The sequence below is a fragment of the Rhincodon typus genome, chromosome 5, assembly GCF_021869965.1.
Source record: "Rhincodon typus isolate 14 chromosome 5, sRhiTyp1.1, whole genome shotgun sequence".
Lineage (NCBI taxonomy): Eukaryota > Metazoa > Chordata > Chondrichthyes > Orectolobiformes > Rhincodontidae > Rhincodon > Rhincodon typus.
Window position 1 is genome coordinate 83873608 of NC_063336.1, and position 27269 is coordinate 83900876.

The 27269-nt window shown below is 42.4% G+C and overlaps 1 protein-coding gene across 3 annotated transcripts in view; it reads left to right on the forward strand.

Annotated features, from left to right (window-relative positions):
* vit (vitrin) overlaps window positions 1–27269 on the forward strand; it is a 55033-nt gene extending 27764 nt beyond the window's left edge. For 2 of the 3 annotated variants that reach the window (XM_048596433.1, XM_048596435.1), the window contains 10 exons: window positions 1340–1405; window positions 2205–2267; window positions 4339–4404; window positions 4898–4954; window positions 10452–10508; window positions 16531–16678; window positions 16835–16938; window positions 17963–18189; window positions 21752–22265; window positions 24604–27269. In XM_048596433.1, coding sequence (XP_048452390.1) covers window positions 1340–1405; window positions 2205–2267; window positions 4339–4404; window positions 4898–4954; window positions 10452–10508; window positions 16531–16678; window positions 16835–16938; window positions 17963–18189; window positions 21752–22265; window positions 24604–24782 — 1481 coding nt within the window. In that variant the 3' untranslated portion in view covers window positions 24783–27269. The remainder of the gene's footprint in view (window positions 1–1339; window positions 1406–2204; window positions 2268–4338; window positions 4405–4897; window positions 4955–10451; window positions 10509–16530; window positions 16679–16834; window positions 16939–17962; window positions 18190–21751; window positions 22266–24603) is intronic. The other variant, XM_048596434.1, reaches the window with a different exon arrangement.

Genomic DNA, 27269 nt, shown 5'->3' on the forward strand with positions numbered 1-27269 from the left:
TGTGTGTGTGTGTGTCAGTGTCAATGTGAGTGTCTGTGTGTGTGTGTGCGTGTGTCAGTGTCAATGTGAGTGTCTGTGTGTGTGTGTCAGTGTCAATGTGAGTGTCTGTGTGTGTGTGTGTGTGTGTGTGTGTCAGTGTCAATGTGAGTGTCTCTGTGTGTGTGTGTCAGTGTCAATGTGAGTGCCTGTGTGTGAGTGCTGTATTCCACAGAAGCGCCAGTTACAGGTTCTGTGGTTGACTAAGGCACCCCATTAGGACGTGTGACTCTTACCTCCAGGTTTCACAAGACACAGGGCACAGCCAAGCTCTGACTGGCTGATTCGGCCAGCAAGCTGATATTCCTATTCTCCACCATCCCTTATTGAGTGCATCCTCATTGACCTTTTGGCAGGGGCCTCAGTCTCATCATCTCACGCCGTAGGGTCATCAGTCAGGGAAGCCAGGTGGGCTATTTCACCAGGGAGAACATCACAGTTCAGGCTGATCCTTGTCAAACTGACCTACACTGCAGCAGTAAATCTTATTGGTTATAAAGCATTTCGGGAGTGAGTGAGATCAGAAAAGGCACTGTAGAAAGACAAGTCTCTCCTTCTTATAAAAATTCTACACTTTCACAATTTTTCTTCAAAAACTTGATTCACTGATTGCAGACCAGTTCATAATTGTTATAGATAAAGTCAATGTCACCATAGTCCCAGGGGACCATGGGGCTGCTCTCACTAGAGAGAAAGACAGAGAGAGAAAGAGAGAGAGACAAACTGATGGCGGTTTAACCTGAGGGTCACCATGCCTCAGGTGAGTGGAGAGATTGAGAAGGGGAGTCCATTACGGTAGCCTCAGCTAGAGCAGGAATTGAACTGGCAATGTTGGTATCACTCTATTGCAAACCAGCCTCAGGGGGCTGGTTAGCTCAGACATTGTAAGGAGATGCCAGATGTAGCAGATAAATCAGAGATTACTGTTACCGAGAAAATAACAAGATTTGAAAAATGTTTGCATGTTCAGAATCCTAATTAATTCTTACGAGCAATATTTGGATGTAGCTGTGTAGTGATTTTGCAATTTGTGGATTATTGTGTGTGTGAGATGCAAAACAATTGGTTCCATTTCAGTGGAGCAAACAGTGAGTCACTTCATTATAACTGCAGTGGGAACCTTCTTTTTCCATGTATTTTCCCACAGGTTTGTGTTTCAACTGATTGTAGGGTGGCAATGAGGGCTGGGGCAGCTTGGTCTGTTGGGGCCATTTGTCTTAAATGTTGTTGGTTTATATTGTGACGTGGTCAATAGCAGAAGGGTGCAGTTTCAACCACTGATGCTTTTCTGTATTTGCAACAGCTAACGGTGAGCTCGCGACTGACCCTGTGTACGCCTGGACAGACATGGAGACCTACGACAGCCCAGGTCAGGCACACCTCAAGCATGCAAACTGCCTCCCCCTCCCCCTCCCCTGCATACAGTCTGGGGAGGGAGGGGAACAGCGACAGAGTCTGGAATTCCTCGCGTCCCAAGTTCCAGCCTAAGATACAGCACAGGTCCACAGGATATCTCACCAAATCCCAGGCTCTAATTTAGACATCACAGAGTGAGACTATTCAGCCCATTATGACTGCTCCAGCCCATTGGTACAGCTATTTAATTCCTTCCAAGCTCCTACTCTTTTGCCTGTAAACACTTCCTGTTCAGGTATTTATCTAATTCCCTTTTGAACATTATTACGGCGTTTACTCCCAACACCATTTCGAGGTAAGGCATTCCAGATCCCAATAACTGTACAAAATTACTTCTCTGCTTCTCCCTCTGATTCCTTTACTAATAACCTCCTGCCTGTGACCTCTTCTCATTTACTCTGCAAATACCCCTCAATACCCACCCTGCCTTCCCTGATGTGAGGGGAGCGATCCCATCTTCTCCAATCCCTCAGCTCCGGTACGATTCCAGTAAATGTGTCCATTTTGGAGAAAGTGATGTCTGTAGGCAGCTCCCAATGGGATCCGCCCTTGATTTCCGAGTGTTGTGAGATAGTGTTTCTTGATCCCCACCCTGGGTGGAAGTTCAGTGCTGGTGAGTAGGATTTGTGGAGACACATGTCGATCTGCATCAAGCCCATGTGCAGAATGGGCTGCCTAACTTCACACTCCCACATGTAATATTATGGTTTGTGCAATCATTGCTGCATTTAAAGTGAGCTTCTGCTCCCCAGGTTACAATTCCAAGCCTGGATTATCGGACTACGAGAAATGGGCTCTCAGCTTCGGGGAGAGCAGTGAGTACACTTTGATCTTTCCTTTCTTCTAGATTTTTAAAATTTATTCATTTATGGGATGTGGGCATTGCTGGCTGCCCAGCATTTCTTGCCCATCCCTAGTTGCCCTTGAGAAAGTGGTGCTGAGCTGCCTTCTTGAACTGCTGCAGCCCTCCTGCTGTGGGTTGACCCACAATGCCATTAGGAAGGAAATTCCAGAATTTTGACCCAGCGACAGTGAAGGAACGGTGATATATTTCCAAGTCAGGATGGTGACTGACTTGGAGGGGAACTTGGAGGTGGTGGTGTTCCCATATATCTGCTGCCCCTGTCCTAGATGGAAGTGGGTTTGGAAGGTGCTGTCTGAGGATCTTTGGTGAATTTCTGCAGTGCATCTTGTAGATAGTACACACTGCTGCTACTGAGCGTCGGTGCTGGAGGGAGAGTATGCTTGTGGATGTGGTGCCATCAAGCGGGCTGTTTTGTCCTGGATGGTGTCAAGCTTCTTGAATGTTGTTGGGGCTGCACTCATCCAGGCAATTGGGGAGTATTCCATCACACTCCTGACATGTGCCTTATAGATAGTGGACAGGCTTTGGGGAGTCAGGAGGTGAGTACTCCAAGCCTCTGACCTGTTCTTGTAGCTATTGTTTATGTGGTCAGTCCAGTTGAATTCCTGATCAATGATAACTCCCAGAATGTTGATAGTGGGAATTCAGTGATGCAAATACTGTTGAATATCAAGGGCCAATGGTTGGATTCTAGATACAGTACAATTATTAAAAAGAGCCAATTGTACCTTGGAGCGGGGAGCTATGAATGGGCCACACTTCATACTTTCCTCCTTTTACTTGAATAGAAAGGGAGTGCAGCCACTGGGCTATAGCTGACACATTGAATATAAAAGTAAGATGATGACATTGAAGTTATAATGTTAATCACTCACTGGAGTATCTCAGAGGTTGGAACATGGTTACCTTCCACAGGTAGTTGAGATTAACAACATGTTGATTGGTTTCTTTTCCTGTTTGCCCATTGATATGGCACTGAAATCCTGGAGGACAATTCACCAGGACATATACATCCTGGCAGCACAACTCAGGGAGTAGACCTTGGTCTGGTTGTTTGACCTTTGACTTACCTGCCTAAGCTTGATGAATTTGGTATTGCTTTCTCCATAAACGTGCGAGGATCACAATCTGCCGTTAGTATTCATTCATTCAGTTGCAAAGTGACGTAATTGAATTTTTTCCAGATAATAACATTTTGGGAATAGAGCGTATTGAATGATCTATTGAATCAGATACAGAGAAGATATTTCCACTTGTGGAATCAAGGGTCTATTTCCTAAATACAAGATAGTCACAAACAAATCCAATAATCCTGGGAGAAAGGAGACTATGGAATTTGCTACCACAAAGCAGCACATTGAGAGGAAGTGTGTGAGGGAGAAAAGGATATACAATAGTGTTCAGTGAAGTAAAGTGGGGTGAAGCATAAATACTGAATGGGCTGAACAGCCTATTTCCCTGTGCTGGAAATTCTGTAATTCTATGTCACTTGAAAAATGATGTGTGACCCTTTCTTCTGAAGGTCTTCATCACTGGGGTTTTCCTCAGTTCCCCACTGGGTCACATATTGACAGAGAGGGATCACTGTGATTACTCACCAATTCCTCATCATTATATCATGTGACTAGCAGGACAATAACAGGGAAACTAGGCAGACATTGATAATTTGTTTCAGCCTAGTCATCCCTGTGCTGTGTTCATTGGCAGGTCACAGAGCTCAGGATCCCGGTTTGTGGAAGTTGGACTCTTTAACCCCTGATAAGTGACTCTGTCTCTCAAGAGTTGATTTATACATCAGCCTAATTCTGCAGCAGGCTCACTCACTGTGTATGTGTGTCGAGGAAATAATGGGCACACTCAATAATTTTAATAGTTGACATACATGAGAGCAAGATCTGGAATTTTGTGAAATGTATATTAGGAACAGAGATTCCGAAACTTTGTCCAGATAGGTTTAATATGGTTTGTGCAATTATTGGACATTAAAGTGACGTATAAACGATTCCCTTATTTTTATGAAGGTCAAAGACATGGGCTGAGAGGGAGCCAACCATGGGGATCCAGCCCAGAATCATTCAAGACACAAAGTATGTAAAAGTATTCAATCATTGTATTTAATCGGTTGCCAGGCAGTTCTGGCTCTCTCCTGGTTTTTGTAAAACTGGAGCTGGATGATAGATCCTTTGAATAGCAGTGAAATTCCAGAATAGAAAGGACTATTTAGTCCTAATGGTCTCTGCTATTGGACAGGACATCTTCATCTGGTAGGGGTTGTTCTGTTAAATGAGAATGGGGATAGTTCAAGCTGCTGATGGTTTTATTCGTCTTAGACTTTCCAAAGTTTCCAATGCGACCTCCCTGAGTCTCCATTGTTTTGGGTTGAAGTGTCACTTGGCCCGGACCCTCCTGAGGGTTTGCTGCAGCACAGGCTCATTAAGGCAGTGAGAGTGGGAGCCATATTGTGTCCTCCCCAGACACAGGGCATGAGTCCACTGTCTGTGAATAATCACAGCTCATCTTCCTCTTCAAGGACCTGACTTGAAACTCAAGATTTGTTTATTTTTTCTCTCTTTCATCTAGATCAGAATACAGATGAAACAGAGATTAATTTTTGGAAATCAGACTTTGACACAAAGGGTGAGTTTAACTTTGAGCATGCGATTCTAATGTGTTACATATGAATGTAACCTAAGATCTAGGAGCAGGAGTAGACAGTTCAGTCCCTCGAACCTGCCCCACCATTTGATATGATCATGGCTAATCTCATTTCAGCCTCAACTCCTCTCTCCTGCCTGCTCTCCATAACCCTTTAACCCATTACTAATTAAAAATCTATCTATCTCCTTAAATTTACTCAATGTCCCAGTGTCCACTGCATTTTGGGTAATGAATTTCACAGATTCACAACCCTTTGATAGAAGTAATTTCTTCTCAACTCGATTTTAAATCAGCTACCCCTTATCCTAAATCTCTGATGTCGCATTGTAGATTTCCCCAAAAGGGGAAGCATCTGCTCTATGTCTACTTTGTCAACTCCTTTTAGCATCTTAAATACCTCAAATTATATCTCCTCTCATTTTCCTAAACTCCAGATGGCATAGGCCTAAGTTACCACACTACAGAGCATTGGTGCTGGCATTGGTGGTTATGTACCTGGCCTAGTAATCTGAATGATGGCCAGACTAATATCCTGGAGGTGTGTGTTCAAATCCCACTGGATCAGGTGGTGAAATTTCTATTCGATTAAAGTCTATGTTTAAGATGTATCTTACCTCTCCTCTCACGGGATCAGTAATTAGACATTCGCATTGCTGAGACCTGAGACCTTCTCTCTTACAAATGAGTGAAGGAGCAATCAATATGACCAGCAAGTACTCTTTCACTGCATGGCTTTCTACTACTCCATAGTATCAATCTGTCAAAACGAATGCGAGAAGCCTAAAGCCAAACTAAGTTTACAGATATGGAAGATGTTTACATAGAAGCAAAATTTATAGTGAAGATCAAACAATACAATTAGTAGCAAAACAATTTAGATCAAATAAACAATTTAAGGATCTTGCTCAGAATAGCATCCACTCAGCCATATTTTAATCAAGTAGGTAATTAGTAGATATTTCTCTCATCTCTTGTGACTGAATGTTGGCTTAAGTTAAGACCATGAGTACAATGTAAAAACTTTACATACATCTTTAATATTTTAGAGCTTCAAAACTAAATTTTTTTCACTTGATAGGGTTAAGTAGTTGATTGTTTATCTTAAATAAACAAGATTTAGATTTTTCTAGTTTATACTCAAGTAGGAGCAAGATTAAAACAAAAGCAAGAGTTCATATTCTATTCCATTAAAATAAGACTTGGGGGCTCAAGCTAATTCTCACTGGATTAGTAATCTATAACCTCAGTTTAATGTTCTGGGTACAAAGGTTCAAATCCCACCAGGGCAGATGGTGAAATTTGAATTAAATAAAAATCTGGAATTATAAACCTGGCCCTACTAGTGACTGTGTAACCACTGTCAATTGTTGTTTAAAATTATTGGTTCACTGATGACCTTCAGAGAAGGAGATCTGTGATCCTTACCTAGTCTGGCCTGCATGTGGCTCCAGACCCATAGCAATGTGGTTGACTCTTTACTGCCCTCTGGGCAATTTGGGGATTGGCATCAAATGCTTCTTTAACCAGTGATGCCCACATCCCACAAATTAATTTTGAAGGAGGCCCATGATTTGCACTTCTTGCTCATTCTGGAGAAATCTTGGATGGTCCTGATGGTTTCGATGACCCTGGGAGCAGGAAGTGCCTCTGGTTGGAGTAACTCAAGCTCTGGGCTTTGAGGCTTGAGCAGCAGCTCAAGGCAATATTCATGAGGCTGAGAGGTTTGTTAGTGAGGGGAGTAGACAGGCATTTCTGTGGCAATTGACATGACTTCAGGATGGTACCTCTCCCGGGTGCCAGGGTCAAGAATGTCATGGAATGGGTACAGGACATTCTGAAGAGGGAGGGTGAACAGCCAGGGGTTGTGGTCCATGTTGGGACCAGTGAGGTAGGAACAAAGAGAAATGATGTAGGAGAAAGAGATCCTGTAACCAGACATCAGACAATTAGGTAGGAAATTGAAAAGCAGGATTTGAAAGGTAGCAATCTCTGGAACATTCCTAGTGCCACTCAGTAGTGAATATAGCAATAGATGGATAGAGTAGATGAATGCTTGGCTGGAGGGATGGTGCGGGAGGAAGGGCTTTAAGATTCCTGAGGCATTAGGACCATTTTTGGGGTAGGTGGGACATGTATTTATTGAATGGGACCAATATCCTCACAGGAATGTTTGCTAATGCTGTTCAGCTGAACTAAAATTCGATCGGCAGAAGGATAGGATTCTAACAATTAGTGCAGAGGGGCAGAAACTCTTAGAATTTAAAGTGCAAGTAACTGAGTCTGGAAGGCAGAGAAAACATAGATTAGATAAGAAAGAAGTGAATTTAGCAAACGTAAATAAAACATATGTTAATGCAAAGAGCTTGAGGAACAAGACAGATGAGTTGAGGGCGTAGATAGACACATGGGAGTATAAATATCATAGCTATGAGTGAGACTTGGCTGAAATATGGGCAGGATGGGCAAGTCAACATTCCTGGTTTGATCAAAGAATCAATTATAGCAGTGAGGAGGGGTATTTTGGAAGGATCAAAAGAGGCCAGTTCATAGAAGTAAAAAACATAAAAGGGGCAAATACAATGTTGGGTATGTACTATAGGCCAGAGAGAACAGTCAGAAAGAGAAAGATGATCGAGTATGTAAGCAACTTTCATGCTCGGGTGACTGTCTGTGTGGAGTTTGCACATTCTCCCGGTGTCTGTGTGGGTTTCCTCTGGGTGCTCTGGTTTCCTCCCACAGTCCAAAAATGTGCAGGTTAGGTTGACTGGCCATGATAAATTGCCATAGTGTTCAGGGATGTGTAGGCTAGGTGGGTTAGCCATGGGGAATGTGGGATGATAGGGTAGGGGGGGTTGGGTTTGGGTGGGATGCCATTCGGAGGGTCAGTGTGGACCTGATGGGCTGAATGGCCTGTTTCCACAGGCCATTCCCTGTAGGGAGTCTATGATTCTATGAATTCTGAGGGCCAGAATATATTTGCACCAGGAGATACACAAATTAATCAAGGTTAGTCAGCATGAATTTGTTAAGAGAAGGTCATGTTTGACAAATTTGATCTAATATTTGGAGGGGGTAACCATGAGTGTTGATGAGGAGAATGCATTTAATGTGTTCTACATGGATTCAGCAACATTTTTGACAAGATTCCTCTTAGACTGATCAAAAATGTAAGGACTCATGGGAGCTGGGTCACTGGGAGTTGAGGGAGCTGGGTCACTGGGAGTTGAGGGAGCTGGGTCACCAGGAGTTGAGGGAGCCGGGTCACTGGGAGTTGAGGGAGCTGCGTCACTGGGAGTTGAGGGAGCTGGGTCAGGGGGAGTTGAGGGAGCTGGGTCACAGGGAGTTGAGGGAGCTGGGTCACTGGGAGTTGACGGACTGGGTCACTTTTTGGAGCCAGGTGGTATGGTAGGGAGGTGGGGAGGTGCATGCTGTGGAGGAGAGAGGGAGCAAGGATAAAAGGGGGAAGCTATTCATGTGATACTCAAGTTCACTTCAGTAAGTCAACAACAACACCAACTTCCATTTCCATACCATTTTCTTTTCCAGGAGAGTCAATCGCCTCGTGGTATTAGTTTTCGACTATTAATCCAGAAATGTAGCTAATGTTCTGGGGACCCAGGTCAAATCTTGCCATGGCAGATGGTGGACCTTGAATTCAATAAAGAATCTGGAATTAGGAGTCTAATGATGACCATGAATCCATTGTTGATTGTCGACAAAACCCCATCTAGTTCACTAATGTCCTTTAGGGAAGGAGACTGTTATCCTTACCTAGTCTGGCCTACATGTGACTTCAGACCAACAGCAATGTGGTTGACTCTTAACTGCCCTCTGGGCAATTAGGGATGGGCAATAAATGCTGGCCTAGCCAGTAGATGCCTACATCCTGTGACTGAATTTTAAAAAAGTAGTAAAGCACCCCAGTGCACATTGCAAGAGCATCATCAAACAGGATTTGACAGAGGACATATATGAGAAGATGTCCACAAGCTTGCAGGCCTTATAGAAGAAAGGAGAGTTTAAGAGTTAGGGGGGTTTAAGAGGGAATTCTAGAATTTAGTCCTTAGACAGCTAAAGGTGTGGCCACAAATGGTGGAGCAATTAAAATTGGGAATGCATAAGATGTGAGAATCAGAGATTGGTATTAGGACATGGGCAGCAGAGTTTTGGATGGTTAGTTCAGGTTTGAAGATATTGGGTCGACCAGGTCTGCATTGAGTGGCTAAGGTGACATATCCTGACAGCAATCACAGGAAAATGTTTGGATGTTCTGCCCTTAATCCTGTGGGATCGTGTTCAATAATGACCGAGGTTGGTGAGTGGCAAAAATAGCCTCTTTATTCAGCATTCGCACTAGGTGGCGATGGAATTCAAAGTACAGTTTTACAGCAGCCTCTTTTATACACAGTTTTTACATACATTAAAACTTTAGCACAATGATGTCACGTAATTGTGTCTATTGTATGCAAGTTTGTGTGAGATCTGTCTGGGAGAAGCAGGAGATGGCTTAAGCACTTGCTAAATGCTGGCTGTTTCTCCTGATGTGATTAGAATGTCTGTCCGGGTCTGAGTTTGCATAATTAAGAGGTGTTACCCCTTTTGTCTTTAAAGTTATTAATGTTAGTAAAAATACTACACCTATAAGATCTAAATAAGTGAGAAATGATATGTGTACTAAATAAAAGTAGACAGGGTATTAAACTGATCTCCTGCAGATGGATCGTAAGATTTTATTTACTATTGCCGGTTTAGACAGTTCTTACACATTCATTCATAAAGTTTCATGGAAGCGCTGTTTGGATAGTAAGTTTCTTAAAGGGGTAGTGGTCCTATACAATGTATATTTAAAAGTATAAATCCATGCATTAGTACAAGATGGTAGTCCTAAATAAAAGTTAGAACTAGGTAGTACAGTGTTATATAAATAGGTAGTGTATAAGGAAATTTCAAAGAGATAAAAATCAGCAAACTGTAGGGACATGCTAGTGGAGGAAACTGTTTGATGTCCCGCGACATACTCAGGTCCCAAGAGACAGTTACTACAGGCTAATTAATATTATAATCTTTCCATTGTTTTGAGTGGGTTATTGAGACATGATTCAGGGATGACATTGTTCAGAGTAGGTTACAGTATTAACACTTATTCAGGGGTAGCCTTTGATACAGAAACAGGTTTAAACACTATTTACAGCATGGGCCAATAAGAATTGAAAGATGTAAAGAAACAGTAATGGGTTAGAAGAGATGTTTAAATTATTTTATCTTGTAAGAATAAAATGTACTACAAAACGCAGTTTTATGAATAAGTGAATGGACACGTGGTTTAATAAACATAGAGCGCTTGTGAGTGAGTTAGTAAAGAGAATCCATAATACAATATCTCACAGTCCTGAGACATGATGTTTAGTTGTGTGTAGAAGATAATGAGGAATCACTGCTGGTAAATGCACTGATTTTACGTTTTCTTTCTAACCAGGCTTCAGCAGAAAGAACCAAGATTTCATTGAGGACCCAATTTCGCAAGGAGACCCAAGTATCTACAGTTTCTTGCCTCTTGAAATGACTAACACATTAGATAGCAAAACAATAAAGTGAAATTCCACTCTATTACTGGCCATGCAGAAATCAAATGCTCCCAAGCAAAGGTGCTGGGAGAACACATTGAAAATTTTGCACAATTTACTGCCCCCCAATATTTTTGATGGGCAATAAGTAAGGTGCATGCATTGACCTCCAGACTTGAATTTTATTCAACTGCAGACTTAAATTGACAGTTCCTGAAGTGAATCCTTCAAGGCTGCGGTCACTGAACGGTAGAGTCAATGCCACCAATAATTTTTCATCTCTGAGAGGTCAGGTAGAGATAAATGAGACAAAGTTAACCAGGATCTTTGCAGTGCATTGACGCATCTTAGCCCATTTTACTCCACATTAAAATAAATCCAGTCCACTCCATTTTTTTTATCAGCCTTATCGACTCACAAGCAAAACAGTTTAATGCTTCCTGAGAATATGAGTCTATAAATTGTGCTTTTTAAAAAAATTCTCTGATAATATTACTAATAACACCTCCCAAGCCTTTTAAAGAGTGATTGACATCTCAAAAGGCTTGTCTAAGGTAGACAGAGCAACTACAGTTTTCTTTACGCTCAGTTGTCATTTTTGCAGCAAAGGGATTTCTGCTTCTGCTTTTCTCGTTGGAAGTGTTTTTCCAGAAGATTCCTTTTCCTTTATTGTCCCTGAATTTCCTGCTTTTCCCTTGGCCCAGGAGATGATGTGGATCGATCAGGTTGGTGGGAGTGGCGATGGAGTCGAAATGGGGTCGGGGGAGAAACAGGTAGACGGAATCTTCCCATTATCCAAAATTACCTCAATCTAAAGCTACCCGGATATGGAGGTGGATGGAGAACATTCCCAGATACTGGGGGTGGGGGTCAGGAAAGAGAGTTGAACTTGTAACGGTCTGTATGTTCAGCAGAATAGCTATCCAGACTTGCCGATTCTTCTGAAACATCTTGAAGTCTCTGGGAATTAAAGGATTAACCTTCAGAAGACATCTGAGGGAGAAAAATATCATAGGAACGTGGCAATGAGAAGCTTTTGATTAGATTGTTATTTATCACCTTCACCAAACCCTTCAGTGCTCTGACTAAACCCTGTTGTACATTTGTCTGCTGTTTTTCCCAACCAGTCTGACCTATACATAACTCTCACTTCACATCAAGAAAGTTGACTCTGAATTATCCTCTGAAATGGTCAAGTTAACCATTTAGTTCTGTCAAGATGCTGCAAAGAATAATAAACAATCAGGAGACCATTCAACCCATTGTGTTTGCACTATCTCTCTGAATGAACATTATGGCTTAGTGACAATATCCTGACTTTTCCCTGTTACCCTACACATTGTTTCCATTTAAATCATTATCTAATCCCCTCTTGAATGCCTCAGTTAAACCTGCCTCCACCACACTTCCAGACAGTGCATTCCATACTGTTAACTGTCTAAGAAAGCTTTTCCTCACATCACATCTGCTTCTTTTGAAAATTGCCCTCTAGTTATCAATCCTTATGAGAGGGAACAGTTTCTCCTAATTTATTCTATCCATCCCACTCACGATTTTGAAAGTTTCAAGCAAATCTCCCCTTAGCTTTCTCCTCTCCAAGGAAAATTGTCTCCAACCTACCTTTATAGCCCTGGAACTGTCTGTTAAACATCTTCTACACTCTCTCCAACACATTTGCATCTTTCCTAAAATGTAGAGCCCAGAACTGTAAAGAAAACCTTCTATATTGCTGTATTCTGTGTCCCTATTAATAAAACCTATGATACTGTCTGCTTTATTAACTGCTCACTAGACCTGTCCTGCCACTTTTAGTGATTTATGAGTATATACATCCAGGACTCAGTTTTTACTTTGGAGAAAGACATGGAAGATAGGGAACTTGGAAAAATATACGGTGATGTCTTGAAGAGAGTCCATGTTACAGAAAAGGAGGTGCTAGAGGTCTTAAAAAGCATAAAGTTAGATAAATCTCCGAGTCCTGATCAAGCATATCCAAGGATATTGCTGGATGCTGGGGAATAAACTATGAGGCACCTAGCAGAGATATTTGTATCATCTACAGCCACGGGTGAGGTGCTGGAAGACTGGAGGGTGGCTAATGTAGTGCCTTTATGTAAAAAAGGCTGCAAGGAGAAGCCTGGGAATATAGATCAGTGAGTCCGATGTCAGTGGTGGGTAAGTTGTTGGAGGGGATTCTGAGAGATAGAATCTACATGCATTTGGAGATGCAAGAACTGTTTGGGGATAGTCAGCATGGATTTGTGCACGGGAAATTGTGTTTCACAAACTTGATTGAGTTTTTTGAGAATGTGACCAAGAAGGTAGACGAGGGCAGAGCAGTAGATGTTGTCTATATGGACTTTAGCAAAGCCTTTGGCGAGGTTCTGCCTGGCAGACTGACTAGTAAAGGTAGATCATAGGGATTTAGGGGGAGCTTGCCAATTGGGTACAAAATTGGCTTGATGGTAGGAGACAGAGGGTGGTGGTGGAGGTACCCATGCCCAGTGGTGTGCCACAGGGATCGGTGCTGGGTCCACTGTTGTTTGTAGTTGTATAAATGATTTGGATGATAATATAGGAAGCATGGTTAGTAAGGTTGTGGATGACATCAAAAGTGGACAGTGAAGAAGGTTATCTAAGAGTAAAAGAGATCTTGATCATTTGAACCAATGGGCTGAGGAGTGGCAGATGGAGTTTAATTTGAATAAATGTAAGGTGTTGCATTTTGGTAAGATGAACAAGGGCAGGACTTACACAGTTAATCGTAGGGCCCTGGGTAGCGTTGTAGAACAGAGAGACCTAGGGGTTCAGGTGCATAGTTCCTTGAAAATTGCTTCAGACGTTGACAGGCTGGTAAAGAAGGTGTTTGACATGCTTGCCTTCATTGCTCAGATCATTGAGTAAAGGAGGTGGGATGTCATATTGAGGCTCTACAGGACATTGATGAGGCCACTGTTGGAGTACTGTGTACAGTTCTAGTTACTCTGCTATAGGAAGGTTATTGTTAAATTGGAGACGGTGCAGAAACGATTTACAATGATGTTATCGGGACTGGAAGGTTTGAATTATATGGAGAGGTTGGATAGGCTGGGACTTATTTCACTGGAGCTTAGGAGGTTGAAGGGTGACCTTATAGAGGTTTATAAAATCATGAGGGGCATATATAAAGTAAATGGCAAAGGTCTTTTCCCTAGGGTGAGGGAGTTCAAAACTAGAGGGCACATTTTTAACATGAAAGGACAAACATTTAAAAGGAACCAGAGGGGCAAATTTTTTTACACGTTTGTGGAGTGAACTGCCGGAGGATGTGGTGGATGCAGGTACAATTACAACATTTAAAAAACATTTGGTCATATATGAATAGGAAAGGTTTAGAGAGATATGGGCCAGATGCAGGCAAATGGGACTAGTTTAGCTTGGGAACGTGGACAAGTTGAGCCAAAGGGTTTGTTTCCGTGCTGCGTGACTCTTTATTTTATACTGTACCTCCATGTTCTTCTACTCAGACCTTCTTGCATTAAACTTTATCTGCCACCCATCTGCACACTTCATCAACTTATCAATGTCCTTTTGGAGTTGTATACTTTCCTCTTCAGAATTTACAATTTTCCCAAGTTTCATGTCATCTGCAAATTTTGAAATTGTCCCCCGCACATTGAGATCTGGATCATCAGTGTAAATCAGGAAAGGCAAGGTACCAATGCTGATCCCTGGGGAACTCCATTACAAACCTTCCTCCAGCCCAAAAAATATCCATTGACCGTTATGTGACACTGTATCAAACCCATCCTGGAAATCCATGTACACCACATCAGCAACATTACTATCATCCACTCTCTCTGTTATTTCTTCTAAAAAACACCAGCAAGTTAGTCAGACACAATCTTTCCTTTAGACATATGTCCTGACTCTTCATTTTCCCATATAACTATTAATTCTTTCCTGAAGAATTGTTTCTAGAAGCTTCCTCACCATTTAAGGTAAACTGACTGGTCTATAATTGCTGCTCTTACAACTCCTTTTAAAAATGTGCAATTCTCAAGTTCTCAACACTACCCCAGGAACCAGGGAAACCCGACAGATTTTGGCTAGTGCCTCAGCATTTTCCATTGCCACATCCTTCAGTATCCTTTGATGGATCTCATCTGGTCCCAGTATTTTGTCAACTTTAAGCATCGATAGCATATCCAATACCTTCTCCTTATCAGTTCTGAACCCTTTTATTGACTGAAGTTCCTCTACTGTCACCATGGCCTGGGCAGCATCTTCTTCTTTTGCCCCCTGACTCCAAGCATAAATCCACCTTTTGGGGTCTATATTTTTTTAACCACAATTTTACTGTTTTTGTACCTATGGAAGAATTTGGGATTCCCTTGTGTTAGCTGTTAATGTTTTCTGACAATCCCTCTTAATCACTTCCCCAAAAACTGTTGTTGTCCTATTGGTCCTCAATTTCTCAACCTTCTTTATCTTAGTCCCTATCTCCTTTGTCATCCAGGGAGCTCTAGATTTGTTTTCCCCTACCTTTAACTTTCACTTTTAAGAGAATATACCTTGACTGTGCCTGCAGCATCTCCTCTTTGAAGGTGGCCCGTTGTTCAGAAACCAGAATTTTCCCTTACCTTTGGTTCCAGTCTATTCGGCTCAGCTCTGTTCTTGGCCCATTGAAGTCAACTCTCTTCCAGTTATTATTCTTTCTTTGGATTATCCTTTGAGTTTTGTGTTGCAATTATTACTATTCTCCAAATATTCCCCGACTGTCACTTGACCAACTTGGTCCACCTCATTTGCGAGAACTAGACCTAGCAGTGCCTTCTTTCTTGTTGGATTGGACACACACAGCTGTCGAAATTCTCTTGAACATCATCTAGGAACACTTGTCCCTCACTGCCTTTTACTCTAACAATGTCCTAGTCCACACTCTGCTGGATAAAGTACCCTATTATTGCTACTGTGTGATCTTCATGTCTTACTGTAATTTCCCTGCAGATTTGTTCCTCTACAACCTTTTGACTAGTTGATGGTCTATAGACTACACTGAGCAATGTAATTGTACCCTTTCTATTGTGTTGTGCTAGCCAAATCAACTGTGTCTTTGAACCCTCGGGACATCCTGTCTGCCACACTATAATGATCTCCTTAACTAAAACTGCCACCTGTACTTTTGTTTCCTTTCGTAACTTTTTTGAAGACCTTCTGACCAGGAATATTTAACACACTTACTTAAGCCAGGTTTCTGTTATAGCATGGCATCATAATCTCACAAGACAACGTGGACCCGTAACTCCCCAATCTTAATAATTATACCCTGTGCATTTACAATTGGTTGGCGTAAGCCTGCTTTAGGCTCCATTCCTTTTTGCCACTCTCCCATTAACTATTGTTCTCTATTTTAATGTCATCCGTCTTTCTCAGTGTTTTGTGCAGCCTACAATCCCTCTCTGATACACTTCCCTGGTTCCTATACTCCTGCCCAGTCAATTCTCCCCACTGCACTAGTGTAACATCCCTCAAAGACCTCAGTTCCGGTTCTGTTCAGGTACAACATGTCTGGCTTATAGACGTGCCATCTCTGCTTGGTGGAGCATCTCTGGTTTACAGCAATTCATACCTAAATGGTCTAGCTAAACTTCATGGTTTAAAGGCTTTTGTGGTCTTGTCCTTACCTCTAGACCAGGAGCCTGGGGTCAGGGCCCATCTGTTCCAGGGGTGTTGACTACAAATAACAATCTCTTACTGTTATGGATTGCCATGCCTAAGAAAGTAGCTTCTCCCATTTACACTATCAAACCATTTTCAATGCCTTAACAAAGATCACCTGAGTTTTGATGAAAGGTCATCAAACTGAAAAGTTAACTCTGTCTCCCTCACCACAGAAGCTGACTGATTTGCGGAGTATTTCCAGCATTATTGCCTTTGAAGCCTTTCCTGTGCAGTATTGGGTCAGCTGTCAGGTCTTGGTTTAAGGGACTGCTCTTTTCGCCACTGCAGATTGCAAGATTGACCTTGCATTCCTGATGGATGGAAGTTGGAGCATTGGAAGGCGGAGGTTTCGTATTCAGAAGAGTTTTCTGATGAAGATTGCTCAAGCCCTCGACATTGGAGTAGCAGGCCCATTGATTGGCATCATACAGTTTGGGTGAGTGGCACCAAAATCTCCCCTCAAAATGACAAGATTGCAAACAATAATGAGGGGAAAGGAGCACTTTGCGATTGATAGGTGCTATATAAATGCACAATACTCCCCCCTTTATTTTGCCAGATATTAAACAACATTGACTTTTTGTCATTCCAGGAACAATGCTAGTACGGAGTTCAACCTCCAGACTTACCGAAACTCAGACGATCTTAAAAATGCCATTGAGAAGATTCCACAGCGAGGTGGCCTCTCCAATGTGGGTAAGTGCCTCACCCTTCCCAACGTGTGCTCACATCACTAATCTTACACCTTCCAACAGTTGGAGGAAGGTGGTTTCGGTGAGTTTACAGCAGATCTCCAGCCCAGCAGTTTGATGTTTTAACATTAGTTGTCAGTATTGCCAACATCTTTTGGCTTCATTCGCTGCCAGTAGTCCTGCTTATAGGTATTAGTTGAGTCACTGATACCAATTGGGGAAGGATGCCTACACAATGTACTCAGTAGAAGGTTTTCTTGGCTTCAATTAAATGGATTAGATTGATTAGATTTCACTTGGATGCTAGTTACATTACATTAAGATGCTTGTGGTCTCTTGTGAGATATCAGGCTTAGTTTAAGAGTAAATGCACATTACTGATTTAACTACGCGCTGTTAACAATAAGGACAATCACTGAAGCACTGGTTAGGACACATTAGCAACACGTGCCATAACACTCTGCAACTTTTGGAGGACACCCTAGGTCAATGATTAACTCCCACTAGAACAGTTCTTTATATCCTGCTGGGCAGGGCTTATCTTTCAGGTATTAACTGCTCTATGCAACATTTTGAACAGACTGTTAACACTGATCAACTGTTAAAAGTAGCTGTGCTTGTGACTGTGTTTTAATACTGACTATTTTAAAAAAGCCTGATGGATATATTATACTCACTAGATTTCAAAAGGATATGCATTCAAATTTGATTGAAGGGTTCCTTGTTTCATTCTCGTTCATATGGAAAATTGCATCCTGTCCCCCTTCCCTCCCCTTGATTCTGTCCTGTGCAATACCATTGGTGTATCTGCCTTTGTCTCACTGGAGTTACTTCCCTAAACCTCTCAGGGTACAAAACTGACCCTCTATCATTAGTTTAACATCATGGTTAACTGGATTAGCTGAGGTTCAAGGATATGCTTCAATGCAGTGCAATAATCATTTATGTCAGGGGCTATAATGAACACACATATAGCTCAATGGAAACTGGAGAATTGACTAAAAGGTGTGGAATCTTTCTCTTTGCAGGGAGAGCGCTCAGTCATGCCCTTGAGAATTTCTTTTCCAAAGAGCAGGGGAATCGCGGAGGGGCCCCCAATGTGGTAGTGGTCCTGGTCGATGGGTGGCCCACAGACAAGGTCGAAGAAGCTGCTCGCCTCACCCGAGAGTCTGGCATCAACATCTTCTTCATCACAGTGGAAGGTGCAGACCAGAGCGAGAGGCAGAACCTGGTCGAGAGAGACTTTGTGGACAAGGTGAAGTCATGTACTCTGGGTGCAGGATTGTGGGATAGCCACAGCATGATGGAATGGTCTCCATATCAGTTGGTGGTCCCTGCAATTTAGGGATGTAAAGTGTCTGATATTTATTCCTCTTCACGTTCTTGCAAAAGTTTATAACTAAAGTAGGATTTAGTTCAAAGCTGGTGGGTCTATACATACAAACTATACCAGTGTTCCAGGCCCATGTGCTATTAATGGCCAGATCAGTGAATATTGTCTTCTCTGTGCTGTTGGCTGTTGTCGAGCTGTAAAAGTGTCAAAACCATCCAATTGAATCTTGTCAGTTTGGCTTCTGCAGCAAGCCATGTGTTAAACTTCACTTTCCTGCTCTCTCTCCACTTCCATTTGGATATTCCTCTTTTTCAAATCACTACACTATGCTCTTCGAGAAGAGTTTATGGACTCCATTTGCATCTCTGAATCCCACATTGTAACTTCTGTCTGCCTAAAGATCCTTCAGGTACAAGTACTGGACTGAAGGAAGAATCTCCTGCACACAGCTGACAGGCACAAACTTCTTCAAGTGTGTCAAAATAAATCATCTCACAAAAAAAAATTGTTAAACATGAACCTTCCCCATCCACTGCAGATAATGATTACAGTTCGACATTGTCTTTAGCCAGCCATCCCTGGGTATCTTCAATCTGCTCCATTTTTTATAGAAACAGTTCCTCCACTTGGAGGAAACACTGAGGGTGGCGAGGTTGCAAAATGTACTCTGGGTGGTGTTTTCACCACCAAGACAGGCTTGGTGGCAGCAGCACTACTGATCGAGCTGGTTGGGTCCAAAGGGACATAGCTGCTAGACTGAGTCTGTGGCAGGTAATGAGGGAACCAACAAGAGGGAAAATCATACCTCACCTCATGCCTACCAATCCACTTGCTGTGTTTGGCCAGACCATACTTATAGGGGTGACCACCACACAATGGAGACAAAGTCCCATTTTCTTGTTGTGTGGCACTATCACCATGCTAAATGGGACTGACTTTAAACAGATGTAGCAACTCAAGACTGGGCATCCATGAGGTGCTGTGGGCCATCAACAACAGCAGAATTGTACTCCAGCACAATATCCCAGCTCCCTGATATCCATTGATTGCAGTTTTGCTGGGGCTTCTTGATGCTACAGTTGATCAAATGTGGCCTTGATGTCAAGAGCTGTCACTCTCACCTCATGTCTGGAATTCAGCTCTTTTGTCTATATTTGAACCAAGGCTGTAATGAGGTCAGGAGCTGAATGGACCTGGTGGAAACCAAACTGGGCATCAGTGAGCAAGTTATTGCTGTGTAGGTGCTGCTTGATAGCTCTGTCAATAGCACCTTCCATCACTTTACTGATGATCGAGAATAAACTGATGGGGTAGTAATTGACTGGGTTGGATTTGTCCTACTTTTTGTGGGTAATTTTCCACATTGTTGGGTAAATGCTAATGTTGTAACTGTACTGGAACAGCTTGGCTAGGGGAGCGGCAAGTTCTGGAGCACAAGTCTTCAGTACTATTGCTGGAATGTCATCAGGGCCCGTTGCCTTTTTGGTATCCAGTGTCTCCAACAGATTCTTGATGTCACATGGAGTGAATCGAATTGGCTGGAGACTGGTACCTGTAATGCTGGGGACCACTGGAGGAGGCTGAGATGGATTGTCAACTTGGCATCTCTGGCTGAAGATTGTTGCAAAAGCTTCAGTCTTATCTTTTCCACTGATGTGCTGGGCTCTTCCATCATTGTGGAGGGGGATATTTGTAGAACCTCCTCCTCCAATGAGTTGTTTAACTGACCACCAACTGCCCATTTTTAACCTTAAGTCATGAGATTATATAAGGCCCAGAGTCAATGTTGAGGACTCTCAGGTCATCTCCCTCCTGACTGTATACCACTGCTGGGTCTGTGCTGCCAGTGGGACAGGGCATATCCAGGGACAGTGATGGTGGAGTCTGGGACATTGTCTGTAAGGTATGATTCCATGAGTATGACTATGTTAGGCTTATGGGACTAGTCTGTGAGACAGCTCTCCCAACTTTGGCACTAGCCCCTAAATGTTAGTAAGGACGACTTTGCAGGGTCGACATGGCTATTTTTACCATTATCGTTTCTGGTGCCTGGGTCAATGCCAGCTGGTCCATCCTGTTTTATTTCTTTGTTGAGACTTCATAGTGATTGATACAGCTGAGGTATTTGAAAGGCTATTTCAGAGTTAACCACATTGCTGTGGCTATGGAGAAACAAGTAGGCCAGACCAGGTGAGGATGGCAGATTTCCTTCCCTAAAGGGCATCAGTGAGCCAGTTGGGTTTTTCTGACAATTGACAATGGTTTCAATAATTCCGAATATTTCTTAATGAATTAAAATTACACTATCTGCTGTGACATGATTTGTTCTGAGGTCCCCAACACATTAGTTGAGTTTCTGGATTAATAGCATTAGGTCATTGCCTTCCCCGAAACAGCGCACAGACACAGTTTATAGTGATTCAGTGTATACTGATACAGCAATTGAAACAGTGTTTACATACAATGTAGAGTGAAATGTTATAGTGATCCAGCATATACTAGTATAGTGTATGCTGAAATAATATATACTGATACAGCATATACTGAAACTGTGTGTACTGACACAGTGTATAGTTAAAAAGTGTACGCTGAAACAGCATATAGCGATTTAGTGTATACAAAAATAATGTATACTGATACAGCATGTATTGACACAGCATATACTGAAACTGCATGTTCCACATACAGACCAGCTGCTGCTCCTGGACATTTCCACGTAAATACAAAACAAACTGTTTCCTCCTTCCCTGTCAGTTTCCAACTACCTTCTCTTTCTGTCTGTTTGCTTTCCATACTTCCATTGCCCTGCTTCGTTTCGCTGTTCTTTTCTCCATCTGTTTGTCTTTTTTTCTCTTTATTCATTCATGGGATGAGGGCATCACTGACCATCCCTAACTGCCCAGAGGGCAGTTAAGAATCAGCCACGTTGCTGTGGGTCTGGAGTCACAAGTAGGCCAGACCGGGTAAGGATGGCAGTTTCCTTCCCTAAAGGACATTAGTGAACCAGATGCGTTTTTCTGACAATCAACAATGGATTCATGGTTATTGTTAGATTCTTAATTCCAGATTTTTTTTATTGAATTCGAATTCCACCATCTGCCACGGCAACCCAGGTCCCCAGAACATTACCTGGGTCTCTGGATTAACAGTCCAGCAATAATACCACTAGGCCATTGCCTCTTCATTGTCTTACTCTTTCTGCTTCTGACTCCACTTTTCTCCGACTGACCCTCTGTGTCTGCTTCTTTCTCTGTTATGCTGTTTCTGTCTGCCTCCACTCTCTTTTCTTCTCTCAATCTAGCCGTCTTTCTCACTCTTACTTACCCCAACATCATCAATCAGTCAATCAGGTTTTGATGCACTGTTGTAAAGATGGGAGTGGGAAATTACAATGAGACATAGAAAGGCAGATTAAAATCATTGAACAAAGCAGTGACGGATATAGAGGAATACAGTTTATAAATCTCTCTCTCATCCTTTCCAGTCTGTGTGCAGAACTAATGGCTACTTCTCCATCAATGTGCCCAGCTGGTTTAAGCTGTACCAGGCGGTGGGCCCGCTGGTAAAACGGGTATGTGACACCGAGCAGCTGGCCTGCAGCAAGACCTGCCTCAACTCAGCTGATATTGGCTTTGTAGTGGATGGTTCAAGCAGCGTGGGAACCGGCAACTTCCGCACAATCCTGCAGTTTGTGGCCAACATTAGCCAGGAGTTTGAGATCTCCGACACAGGGACACGGGTGGGAGTGGTGCAGTACACCTACGAGCAGAGACTCGAGTTTGGCTTTGACAAGCACAGCACCAAGGAGACACTAACCACTGCTGTTAAGGACATTAGGTACTGGAGCGGTGGCACCAGTACTGGAGAAGCCATCAGTTATGCATTAAAGCATCTATTTAGCAATTCCAAACCCAACAAAAGGAAGCTCATGATTGTCATCACCGATGGACGGTCTTACGATGATGTGCAGGCACCAGCACTTGCTGCTCATAGAGACGGTAAGCACTAGGGATGGAGCTCACGGTGACACCGCGCTGGGGGATGGGGCTCACGGTGACACCACGCTGTGGACGGGGCTCACAGTGACACTGTACTGGTCATTTGGAAAAGAGAACACATTACCAGAACTGAACAATTATAAATGTTCCCTTTTCAAGTTTATGTCCAATTGTCTTCTGGAAGTTATTATTGAATTGCTTGCACTACCCTTTTAGTCTGTGCTTTCTGGATAATAACAATTCACTGCATCAAAACAATTCTCCTCATGTCATGTCTAATTCTTTTGTCAAGTACCTTGAATCTGTCTGTTCTGATTACTAACCCTCCAGTCGCCAAAACTGTTACTCTTCATTTACTGAACGAAAACTGTTTAATAACTTTTGTAATTTATTAAATCTCTCTTAATCTACATATTCTGAGACCAATCCCAGTTTCTGCCTATAGCTGCTAATGTCTACTAAGATTCTAGCTTTGGGGAAGACTGACCACAATGGGATGAGACAGACTGTCCACAGTAAACTTTGTTCAAATAGCAAGAAGATCAGTGGGAGGAATGGAAAACCAGTTTATACATGAAAAGGGCAAAGGCTCCCTGACCTGGATCCTGGGGTCACCTAAAAATCAAGCCCTTGCTGGAGACTCTAATTATAGATCAGTTTGGGAATATTCACCCAACCAGGGGAAACCAGCACAGGTTGGTAAAGGGCACATACTGCCTGAAAAGCCTGATTGAATTTTTCAAAGATATGACTATAGTTGTGGAAAGGGGACTGTCTGTGGCTGTTAGTTATTGTGACTTTCAGGAGGCATTTGATAAAGTGCCTCATGAGACTGTTAGCTAAACTGAAAGCTCATGGATTTGAAGGTAAATTATTAACTTGGTCAGGAAGTTGGCCAAAAGGCGGAAGACAGAGTAGGACTAGAGGTGTTGGAATTTTTCGTAGTATTTACTAACAACTTATGTGGCTTTTTATACCTTTACCTATACAAATTAGCCATTATCACAAAGATATGTTCCGAAGGAGAGTCAATGGTCGTGAAACATTAACTCTCCACAGATGCTGAGTTCTCCAGCATCTGCAATATTTTGCTCTGATGACACAAAGATGAATAGTATTTCAAGCTGTGCACATGAAACTTAATTACATAGACATTAGTAGATTAAATGAATGGCAAAAATTGTGGTGAGTGGATTTCTGTGTAAGAAAATATGAGGACATTTATTTTAGACCCAATAAGGGTGGAAGAGTGTACATGTTAAAATCATTGGAACTTCGGTGAGATTTGGGAGGTGCATGTACATAGATCATGAAAATGTCACAAAGTAATCCATAACTAATTTATCACTGGCCTTTATATTTATGGGACTAGAAAACCTAAAGTTTAAAATCTAAGATAGGCTTCACCTGGCGTACGGAAGCAGTTCTGGGCACCACATCTTAGGGAGAGTATGTTGGCATTGAGGGATTGCAGCATATAATACCTGAGCTCCAAGGGTTAAATTCCCAAGAGATATTACACAAAAAATGGTGCTATTCCCAGGAATTTAAATGGTTAAGGGGTGAGTTGATAGAAATTTTCAAGATATCAAGACAAACAGAAAAAGAAGATACAGAAAAACCATTCCTGCAGTTTGGGGAAGTTTGAGATTGTGGCTGATGTCTAAAAATGTGAACCAAATTTTTCATAGTAGTTAATAATATGGAAATACCTCTCTCCACAGAAGGGTGCTAGAGCTTGCAACTTGAGTTGAAAATGACAGTCAATGCTAGTCCAACTGGAAATGTTAAATCTGAGATGATGGGTCGTCGTTATTCACAGGTATTAAGGGATGTTCAACAGATATAAGTTCAGACATGGATCAGCCACAATCTCAATGATTGAGATCCTAAATTTCCTGTGATCCGAACTCTCATCCCTAGCATTATCTTCATAAATCTTCTCCGAATGACAAGCCAAACCAGTTTGACAGGTTCACCCTGGTGGGCTCAATTGTCTCACCGCAATCCCTGCTCAAGTTTGGTAGAAGTCACTAGGTCTGATAGAAGCCTTTAACATTGTGGAGTCTTTCAATTGGGTCAACTCTGAGAAAATATCTTTTTGTGGAGGTTTCCAAAACCAGGAATCATAAATTCAAGAAGAAATTCAGGCGAAATGTCTTTAGCTGGAGAATGGTGGGAATGTGCGACTTGGTGCTGAGGGAGAAAGTAATAGAACAATATTGTGATGGGGGAGATAAAATAAATAGGCTCAAGTGGACGATAAGTGCTGGCGTGGAGCTGTGTGTTTCCGTGCTATGATTCTATGTAAGTCTGATTGCTTGTTTCTTGTTTGTAGGTGTGATTGCGTATGCTGTAGGCATTGCCTGGGCTGCGATGGACGAGCTGGAGTACATTGCATCAGACCCCAACAAAGACCATTCCTTCTTTGTTGATGATTTTGACAACTTATATCAGTTCGTGCCCCGGATTGTGCACAATATCTGTCAAGAATTCAACTCTCAGCCTCGTAACTGAGAAAGCCCATCACTCCCCAGTGGATCAAGAGATGTAGGCACTGCTCAATATAAACCGTTTAGAAGGCAAGCTTCAATCTATCCAGCGAAAGGGACAGACTTGGTTCCTCATTTTCATACAGACACCAGACTTTAGAGGCAGCTAGATATGAAGTCTTGACAGCATGCACCTAACGATCCCTTTGCACTCACTGTTTCAAGCTGCTCATTTAGTTCCTTGCCACAGTCCCAAATTTCCTAGAGGGCTCCCAACACCTTGTAGAGTGATTGCCCAAGGCTTCTCTCCCAAAACCTAGAGACGGATGATGATGAGTCCATTAATGCCCACTAGCAGCTCTCCATCCCTAACAGCAGCTGGGGCAACTCACACTTTCCTCCATCAACTTTCCCCTTCCCTAGCCTTATTATTAGGTGCAAGAAGATAAGTACTAGAAGAATATCAATAAAATGACTGCAAGGAAATAGACTGCTTCAAGAAGAGGTAATTGGTTCTGTCCTTGACCCAGGGTGAGGTTTGGGGAGAAGGAAGGTTGAAGTTTTTTGGGGGCCTCAAAGGGACATAACTGTTCAGTTTTGTTCACAGGACAGGGGCAGAATTGATGGGCTAGCCTGGGAAACCACCCCACCATCCTTGAACTGCTCCTCCTTCATGTGAAGTGAATATCCAGAAGATCCACCAACCATCCTTCCCTACCAATCTCTGCCACTTATATAATAGTACAGAGTGGTCTTCATGTAAACCAGATGAGGACTGGGATGGAATGGCTGTGGTCATTACCTCATCATTGTTTGTGAAAGCTTGCTGTACACACAATGGTTGCCACATTTCCTACATTACAACTGTAGGAGGTAGAACCTTTCAAAAGAACTTCAAGCTCTTTGGGATCTCCTGTGGTTAGGAGATATGCTAAACCTTTCTTCTGAACTAACTTTAAAGCAGATTGGAATTTTGGGGCCTGAGATCCTGGCACTACCTGTGTTCTTGCCCAACAGACATTCATCCGGATCATTTCTAACATGTAGTCTCTCTTCCATTTCTTTAGGGAAAGAGTGTTCACCATGTACTTTAGAAAAAGATCAAGAAATTGATTGCCTAATAAGCCCACCATTAAACTCCAGAACCATGTGTCAGCAAGTGCCCACTCTCAGTTCTCAGCCTTTGCTGAGGTGATGCAAATTGCCTTGCTTACAGGGATAGGAGGGGGAAGCATGAATTCAGACAGACCCTCACTTCATGCTGAAGATGTCTCAAAGTGCTCTACAACAACAGCTTACTTTATCTGGAGGTATGGTTTCTGCTTTGAAAGGCACAAGGATTGAAATGCCAGCTATTCCCGGTTCACAAACTCAGATGAGCTTCCCTGCGTCCCCAATTCCCCAATGTCAGCCTGGGCACAAAAGGGCAACCAGCAATTTTTTTGTGCTGCAAATGAAATGCAATGACTATTATTCAGACATATAGCACAATCTCATGAGCAGTAAATGCAAATATTCCTCTTTGAAACAAAAACAGAAACTGCTGGCAAAACACAGCTGCCATGGAAGCATCTGTGGGAAGAAAGCAGAGTTAATTTTTTCAGTCTACTGACTCTTCTTCAGAACTGGCAGTTTTGCCAGTAAATTCTGCACTTTCCCCCCCCAAGATATCCAGCATCCGCAGTTCTTTGTTTTATCTTAAAGTCCTCACTTTATCTGTGTTTTGACACAGTAGCAGGCCTGGAGAAAATCCACCGCAATTCTATCTCCATTTACCGCCCTCTTACCAGAGATGGTTGAATCAGTCACATTTTACGAGAAGGTGAGCAGCCTGTGAGGATTATTTCCAGTGGAGTCAATTGCTTTATTAAGTCAATGGTTATGGCATTGGACTAGCAAGCACAAATGTGTAAAAACTGAATAGAATAACATCTGGTTGTTGTGAGTAACAGTTGGAGGGGCAGTGGGTTTAGGGTGTGGGGTTGGTGATGAAATGACTGAGAATTACAACATATTTTATAAAAGCTCCCTGGTTTGCTGATGTACCACAGAAGGAAAGACACTTGTTGGTCCAGCCCAGTCTGGCCTTTGTGGGAGTCTAGTCCTATAATCACATAGATAACTCTTTAAAATCCTCAGATCAAGAAAGGAGCTACAAATGTTGCCTGACCAGAGTCAACTGCACCCCAAGAATAAAACCACTGCACCTTGCTTCATAAGAATTATTTACATTGGGGTATTACTTAAGACATATCTATTCATAGTGATTGACGTAGTGAGTTCTTTTGGCTTAAATACTCATTTGAAGCTGCAGTATAAGAGCAATTGTGTATGATATGTATACAGCTAGTTTATTAACTAAAACCAAATAATTAATATCTGAAAAGAAACAATCAAAGCCCGGTGCTTGAGAATAGATCCTGAAAGGAGCTTTCTGAGGAGTCTGGGCTTCAGTGTAATTAGAATGTAATTCCATATCCAAATAAATAAAAGTCACAGGTATTCAGACTGA